This window comes from Helianthus annuus, chromosome 13 (assembly GCF_002127325.2).
Source record: "Helianthus annuus cultivar XRQ/B chromosome 13, HanXRQr2.0-SUNRISE, whole genome shotgun sequence".
Classification (NCBI taxonomy): Eukaryota; Viridiplantae; Streptophyta; class Magnoliopsida; order Asterales; family Asteraceae; genus Helianthus; species Helianthus annuus.
In genome coordinates, this window is record NC_035445.2 from 17,756,360 (window position 1) to 17,765,556 (window position 9,197).

General features: G+C 38.7%; 1 protein-coding gene across 1 annotated transcript; it reads right to left on the reverse strand.

Moving 5' to 3' along the window:
- Window positions 1–4,584: 4,584 nt before the first annotated feature.
- LOC110900507 lies at window positions 4,585–5,424 on the reverse strand. The gene has a single exon (XM_022147395.1). It carries the CDS (start codon window positions 5,422–5,424, stop codon window positions 4,585–4,587), a length of 840 nt encoding a protein of 279 aa, XP_022003087.1.
- Window positions 5,425–9,197: the final 3,773 nt, after the last annotated feature.

The window sequence follows — 9,197 nt, forward strand, 5'->3', positions numbered from 1 at the left end:
ACTTGGTTTAAGCTCATTTCAGGCCCTTTTGACCACCGTTAAGCCATTTTCAATGCACCACAAGGTCAATAAGGTTTAGAGGACTCAAAATAAGCTTGGAACACTCTTGGATGTCGGCTCGTTTGGTCGTACGGTCGCGTTGTTCGTTAAATTACGACGAAACTCAAACGGACGCGAAAACGATCCAAATTCAGCGACGAATGGAATTTTTGCATGCCGATCACTAAAATAAAAATAAAAAATATTTTTGACACTAAAATAAAAATATTTTGGATGTCCAGATGTGGTCAGAATGTAAGATATGCAAGAAAATGCAAACTTACGCCGTTTTTGACACTTTTAGTCCCTGTAAGATCATGTAAGCATATTTTCGCACACCGAACCACTCAAAGCTTATTTCTAAGCTATGTTTAGGTTATATGGGGTAATTCTAGCTTATGATCAAGTTTCGGACTGTACGTTTCCTTACGAATCGGTATAGTTTTGTAGTTTGAAGCAAATAGTCCCTGCGATCGAATAAACTTGTTTTTGCCATACCAAACCTTCCAAAACTTATTTCTAAGTTATGTAAAGGTCATTTAAGGTATGTTAAGCCTATTTCACTATTCCAGAATGTTTGTCGCGTTAAACTGATTACGTTTACGCACCAGTGTGCGTATAACTTTCCAGAAAGCGATTTAAAGCTCGGAATTGAACAAGAATTGATATGTGCAAAAGATACACATATTTATACAAATCCCAAGTATGAAACACAATATTTCATTGGTTTGGCATTTGTTTGGTGCTCGTGGTGACACAGGTGTCACAGTCTCCCCTACTTTAGGAAATTTCGTCCCGAAATTTAATTCTAGAGGAAACTTGTGAAGACAACTGTGATTGTTTCGCTTTCGAATGAATCCTCCATTTCCCAAGTAAAACTCTAGGTCACGTTTGGATCCTTAGCGAATCTGTTAACTGTCAAAATGTCGTTGTTGTAATAACAAAAACATGGAGTTTCGAGTAATGGATAGGAGGAGGATTCCTATGAAGACTATTATAGGAAACTTGTGTGTGCTTGAAATCAGAGTCGGAGATGCCAAATAAGATAACATTAGCCAAGGTCCAGGACTTCTAGTAATTTAAATAATGCTACTTTCGCAATGTAATAAGGAACACTTATATATAGGAAGTACCAGCGGCGTATCTACCATGCCCTTTTTACATTGTTCCTGTCTCGTTATTCTCATCACTATAGGTCTTAACACATGACAAAACTTACTATCGTTTCTATGCACTGAATTCCATAATTACGTATGCATCCATAATTACGTAATTCCTTGCACAGTCCGCACAGTTCATTTCATAATGTGTAGGGTAAAATCAATTGAACAAACATGAAGTGATTTGACTAGACCACCAAAGGATCTTTTTAACTAGATCAATGAACGATCTTTTTAACCAGATCAACACATGATCTTCCTTAACTAGACCGTTGTATGATCTCTTTAAACAGACCACTTAAGGGATCTTTATAACTCGGAACCAAATAAGTGTTTTGAATCAGCACTTTGGAATCCAAGGGTCTGACTATTTGCATAGAAAGCCCCTTAAGGATTTAAGAAGGTGCTTTAAGTATCCTTCTGAGAATCTAACATATGAAAATACGAAAGATTCCACCAGGACTCGGATAACGAGCTTTAGAATTACACATAAACACAAAATCACCAAATTGTGTACTCGTTAATTTAGTTATTAGCTCGTTTGTGAATTAATGCATTTTGAAGTACACTAGAAATCCAATCACAGACTTCAATTAGTACTTTAAAATATCCTCAAGAATCTAACTATGAAGAGAGGAAGATCTTTATAAGGATTTGGAATTTGTTTCTGTCGTGTTATAACATTCGTATTAGGACACATAAAGAATCCGATTAAGGATTTAGGATAGTACCTTTATCAAATCAAAGATTTGAAATGGTACTTCAAGTATCCGATTAAGAATTTGAAATTTGTACCTGTACTTTGTTTCTTAAAAGATGTCACACCCCGACCACGTAAAACATCAAATCGTGGCGGAAACGTCGGGGAGTGTTGTAACAGAATTATTGTTCCACAACCATGGTAATTAAAATAATATTTTATTCATAACCAAAGGGTGGAATACATCGTTTAAAACAAGAACCAACATGTTACATTGACTTAAAATAGAAGAAAACAAAAGTACATCACATAATTAAACTAAGTCTAGCTCCATTTTATATCACTAAGGCCCAAGTCCACCCTAGCGTGTCACGATCGTCCTATGCATTAGCTCCTGAAACACATGTGAAAATAGGTACGCCAGCATAAAAATGCCTGTGAGTAACATAGGTTTTGTGAAAATTGGATTCATGACTTAGGTTTTAGAAAGATGTTTAATAAAAACTTGTCATGGATCTGGTTTAAGTGTTTGCTTATATAAAAAAATGTTTGAAAAGCGATAACAAATCAGTTAATATGTATGTATAAAAGAATGATGTATGGTTAAAAGAATAACCAAGTAAAAGTAAGTTGTATGAAATAAATTGTTTTGTAAAACAAAGTCTTATGAAAAATATGTTATTTGCAAAAATGTATAAGTCCAAAATTGAATGATTTAAATAACGGTATGTCATGTAATACAATACAAGCACTTATATATAGGAAGTACCAGCGGCGTATCCACCATGCTTGTAGCATACTACACACATATCGTTACTTAAGTCACTTAAACAAACCACCAAAGTATATAGTTCATGTTTAAACCAACCATCAAATGTTCTTGTCTAAACCATTGTCAATGTTTAAAACCCAAAATGTAGTCATGTAGTTATGTATGTGTAAACAAAAGTTATGTATGGTAAGTAAAAATGAGACTACTTAAACCATAAGTGAAAAGGAACAAAACAAAGTATTTTGAATAAATCAAAAAGTTATGTTTCGCCAAGTAAAAGCATGTTTTATTGATACAAACATTTATGTGGTAAGTTAACGCATTACATTCAAGCCTTGAGACAGCAGGATAACCTTAGAGTAAAGGTTATCAAAGTAAAATGTTTTCGGATTCAGTCATTCCTTACACCCAAACAAACCTAGGGTGTCAGGAACGGGATTTGTCAAGTCCTATGGTACCATTACTTACTACCAAGCGGCGTAGCTAATGTTAATGAATGTAGTAAAGAACCGTTTATGCAAACCAAATGTTATACCAAATGTAAACAAGTTATGTGAAAACAATGTACTAAGTATGCTAAGTAAACATACAAAGCAGAAAAGTCATGTAAAACAATGTGCTAATATGCCATGTAAACATATATAGCAAAGTAATGTAATGTAAAACAATGTGCTAATATGCCAAGTAAACATATGTAGCAAGACAATGTAATGTAAATCAATGTGCTAGCATGCTAAGTTAAACATACATAGCAAAACAATGTAATGAAATCATGCACTATAAGTGTACTAAAGAACATAGCAACATATGATGTGAAAACAAGAAAGCACGAAAGTAACAAGTAGGCACATGTGTTTCACCCCAAAATGTTTGAAAAACAGTAAAAGAGGGGACTATGTACTCACTTGAGATTGCTTAGGAATCGTAGGATAACCACCAAGCAATGCTAGAAGATCACGGAATCAAACGGCACCTATATAGGTATCTACATTAATAAACGGACCTATCGGAGGATCGGATAGTACGAGGGTTCGTAAACCAAATAAGTATGGGAACTTATGTAATATGGTTTAACAAAGCCTACGTACTAAAACGAAACCTATCCTAAGTGCTTTTGACCCGTTACGACCCGTTTAGGTAGCTTATGCCACTTTTTGGGTAAAGGGTTACCCCGGTGAATCTATTAAAATGCAACCGCAAATAAGTACAAGTAGTGAGGATGTGTTCCACACTAGTTCATATACAGGACATGCCCCATATATGTAAAACAAACAAAACCCAAATACCTATAATACCCCATAACCTAGTCTACTATACATCATGACAAGACATCTAGTAGACAAAACAATGCAAGACACAAAACATAATCCTCAACCACCATCATCAAAGATAAAGTAGCCACAAAATAGCAGCCCCTTCAGACGAAAAGCAGACAGCCTATCCATTAGAGACCTTGGTAGAAGAGGTGCTTGCCCCTGCTTTCGAAAAGAAAGGATGAGTACCCGATGTCATAAATTTAACGCGTCGTTTGCGTAAAACGCATTCGGAAAGCCTAACTAGTCCTATGACAAGCAAGATATGCCTTAACATGTTTAATATTGTTGCCAAAACAGGTTATATGTCAAAAGTTATGTTTTTTGGGTAAAGGGTTACCCCGGTGATTCTATTAAAACAAACCGCAAATAAGTACAAGTAGTGAGGATGAGTTCCTCACTAGTTCGTATATAGGACATGCCCCATATATGTAAACCAAAACACAAATGTATCAATGACACCACAAAACCTAGCCTACTTTACATCATGAAAAATAAAGTAGACAAACAATAAACACCAAACTAAAGAACCCTCAACCTCCATCATCAAAAACAAAATAATCACACACCATCCTCCCTTTAACGCGACACGAAAACCGTCTATCCGTTGCTGAATTTTGTGGAAGATGTGCTTGCCCCGGCTCTTGAAGATGAAGGACGTGTACCCGAAGTCATAAACTCACTAGTTTCATTATAGACTTCAACAACCTCCTCCTCATCCGAATCCTGCTTGCCGTTCGACTGAGTAACCTTTTTCTCCACTCGACCCACAGTGACACCTCCCTGATCTCCATTATCGTCCTTGAGGACATCAAAAGGGTTAGATGTTGCAACCTGGTTCGAACTCCTCAAGGGTTGTTTTGGTTTTGGATTGATAATTGGTCTATAAACAAACTTGGATTTCTGATTTTTCATGTGGAGGCCTTGGTTGTTAGCTTTCTTCTTTTTGGAATCCACAACCTGAAAATCATCACCCTTCTTACCAGCTTCCCCATTCGAACCCACCTGATGGTTTTTTGGGCACGAGTTATCTTCATGGCCAAACACACAGCAAGAAGAACACCTTAAAGGTTCCCAATCATATTCAATTTTAACCTCCACCTTAGAGTAACCATTACCATCTAAAGAAGGAATTGCAACCGTAACACTCCTTTTTAAATCAGCCCCCGCCTGAACTTCAATTAGTGCCCTAGCATAACTGCTCCTGCCCCAAGACTCAGCACACATCGTGGCAGTATACGAATCCAGCATCTTGGGCACACCTATCTTAGAGGCAACCAAACTAATACCATCCTCAGTATATGCCGCTAACGGCACATCATGCATCTTTACCCAAACTGGAATAGCTTGAATATCCTCTTTCTCTAGCTTAACTGAGGCCGACCACTCCTTCAAAATTATCGAAACATTTCTTATCATCCATGGCCCGTCCTCTAACATGTTGTTCATCCCTTCCTTTGTTTTAAACTTAAAGAAAAAGAATCAGTTTGCATTCATCATCAACCTCGACAAACCATACTTAACCCAATTGCTTTTAGCAAAAAAATCCACCACAGGAAATGCTAGACGCTTGCCCAAGAAATACCCATACAGAGTGTTTGCATACCTGTCCGTGACTTGCTTGACTGAAGACAACGGAATAACAACATCAGCTCCATCTACAGTCTCCGTAGACTCCATCTCCCTAAAATTCACCTTCGCCTTCTCCGTAGTATTGTTTACAACTTTAGCAAACGATAACGGTACCTGGGTTCCCGAAGATTTTATGTTCCCTTGACCAGCCAATTCAGCATAATCCAAACCAGAATTAGAACTTGGCGCATATCTCTTGTTTGACTGATCGGTTCCATTCTTATCAGATATCCTAGTAACCGGGCTTAGGTTTTCAGCCATGGTTGGAACAGAAATCTTTGAAAGTTCATCAATTATGTTAAAAGTTATGTTTTTGGGTAAAGGGTTACCCCGGTGAATCTATTAAAATGCAACCGCAATAAAGTACAAGTAGTGAGGATGTGTTCCACACTAGTTCATATACAGGACATGCCCCATATATGTAAAACAAAAACAAATCCAAAGACCTATAAAACCCCAAAGACCTAGTCTACTATACATCATGACTCGACATCTAGTAGACAAACAATGCAAAACACAAACACATAATGTCAACCACCATCATCAAAAATAAAGTGGCCACAAAACCGCAGCCCCTTCAGCCGAAAAGCAGACAGTCTATCCATTCGAGAACTTGGAAGAAGAGGTGCTTGCCCCTGCTTTTGAAGAAAAAGGATGAGTACCCGATGTCATAAATGCACTAGTTTCGTTGTAGACTTCTTCAACCTCCTCCTCATCTGATTCCTGGTCGTCCCTTGAAGGTTTCTTCTCAACCCGACCCACGGTGGTACCTCCCTGATTACCAGCCACTCGACCCCCCATGTTACCATTACCATCGTCATCTTTAAGACTATCAAAGGGGTTCGACGTTGAAACCTGATTCGAATTTTTCACAGCCGCATTCGGTTTAGGTTTGACAACCGGACGATAGACTACCTTAGGTTTTTGATTTTTTATATGAAGCCCTTGAGTAGTAGCTTTCTTCTTTTTAGCACCCACAACCTGAAAATCATCACCTTTTTTCCCATAATCCCCAATTGGAACAACCTGAGGGTTCTTTGGGCACGAACAATCATCATGACCAAAAACGCAGCAACCCGAACACCTTAAAGGCTCCCAATCATATTCAATTTTGACTTCCACCTTAGAATAACCATTACCATCTAAAGATGGAATGGCAACAGTGACACTTCTTTTTAATTCAGCCCCCGCCTGCACTTCAATAAGAGCTCTAGCGTAACTACTTCTTCCCCAAGAATCAGCACACATCGTAGCAGTATACGTATCCAACAACTTAGCCACCCCTATCTTTGATGCAATCAAACTAAGACCATCCTCAGTATAAGCTGTAAGCGGCACATCATGCATCTTTACCCACACCGGAATAGCTTTAAGATCCTCTTTTTCTAATTTGATAGAGGCCGACCACATCTTCAAGATAATCGGAACATTTCTTATCATCCATGGCCCATCCTCTAACATTTTATCCATCCCTTCCTTGGTTTTAAACTTAAAGAAGAAGAAGCCATTCGCATTCATCATCAATCTATCCAGACCATACTTAACCCAATTGTTCTTAGCAAAGTAATCCACCACCGGAAACGCTAGCCGTTTACCCAAGAAATACCCATAGAGAGTGTTTGCATACCTGTCCGTGACTTGCTTAACCGAAGCCAACGGAATAACAACATCAGCTCCATCAACAACCTCAGAAGACTCCATCTCCCTAAAATTCACCGGCACCTTCTCCTTCAAGTTCTTTACTGCATTTGCAAAAGATACCGGTTCTGTTGTCACTGAAGGTTGCAAATTCCCCTGGCCTGCCAAAGCAGCCGCATTGAATTCCAATCTTTGCGCATAACTCTTGGTAGCTTGCTTAATCCCTTCCCAATCAGAAACCCTAGTTGCTGACCGCAGGTTTTCAGCATCAATTGGAACTGAATTTTTAACCAATTCCTCAATTATGTTAACATTACGGGGTTCAGTTTGAGCCGAGAGATCGCCAATGATTTTAAACCTTGCTGCAATTTCTTCAAACGTAGCCCTCGGTGTCGCTCGAACTTCCTGTTGATTCCCACCAGAGCCACTAAGATCATCCATAACCCTAGCAGCCTTCAATCAGCAAGAGAGCCGTCAAACACCAAACGACAAACAAAACACCCCTAATCAGATTAGTAATCAGTCCCGAACCCTAGTCTGAATCGTCTGCAAACCAGAAATCAGCACCAACAATATCGAGCAGCAAAATCGTTCACCAATAAACTGAATAATCAGCCGCAATAAACCCTAATCAGAAGAGACTTGCCGATAATCAGAATGATTGAATCAGCCGCCACAAGTCCCTAATCAGATGATCAGGATGAAGCCTGGATTCCGCCAAACCCTAATGTTGATTCAGCCGAAACCCTAATCAGCAACAATTGGAACAAAACTTTATATGCCAAATCAATTGTGAATATGCCGCCGCTCGAAGAATCAATAAGAAAACGAAACAGAAAACCAAATCGAGCAAAAACTGAACCCTAGACCATGAATTAAATCTGATATCACTTGATTGGAACCTAAAGAAACAAATAGTGAATCCGTAGATGCAAACCAAGATCAATCAGACCAAGAATCGAAGGAACAATGGCTAGGGTTACAGGAGAATGCTCAAATCGCCAAAATCGCCTTTCCCCCCCTTTATTTTGACTTTGTTAAAAGTTATGTTACATAGGCTTAAAATGAATTTTAGTGCAAAAAGGGTATTTTGGTAATTTACCTAAGGCACATACGTTACCTATCATACAACTACTTAAACGATGCGAGAATGGAGGCTCTGGGCGATTTTGAAGATCTCTTGAAACCCTAGACGATTCTTTCATTCCTTGGTATCGATTGATCTTGATTAGAGTCTAAGAATTCGTTAATCGTTTCTATAGGCTTTAATCATTTGAAATCAGATTACTTTCGGGATCTAGGGTTTGTTTTTCTTTCAGTTTACGTTTTTGATTGATCTTGGGGATAGCGACTAGGGTTTCTTTTGACGGCGTCCTATTCTCTAGGGTTCGGCTCTTGTTCCATTAGTTGCCGAATAGGATTTGGCAGAATCACTCTAATCGATCATCTGATTTATCCGATTGTGATTGTGTTTCAATTGTTGTTCGATTCTCATCTTGACGGCTGCTAGGGTTTGTCACGGATTTTGATTTCATCCGTCATATATCGGCTGCTAGGGTTGTCTGTATGGGTATGGATGATTCTAACGCTTCGGGTGGATACCAACAGGCTATTCATGGGAAGCCGTCATTGTCGTTTGATGAAATTGATGCACGATTTATTGATGTAGATGGGAACACTTTCCGGCCAAAGCGTGGTGTAACGAGTACAACACAAAGTGACCCTAAGGCTACAAACATCATCGATGAGCTCACCAAGGTAACAGTTCCGGTTCGGTTAGAAAAACGGGATGGTGGAAAGGCTGATAATTTTTGGGATTACCCTAGCAAGTTTACGCCAAATTCAGACCTCTTTGGAGCATATTCCTCGGCTGATAAAAGAAAACAAACAGGTTCTGGTTCTGCGGGTACAACTTTCATTTGCAAATATTGTGAAGGATACTA

Coding starts and splice junctions, on each gene's coding strand:
- LOC110900507 (XM_022147395.1), bottom strand. CDS start 5,424: ATGTTAGAGGACGGGCCATGGATGATAAGAAATGTTTCGATAATTTTG.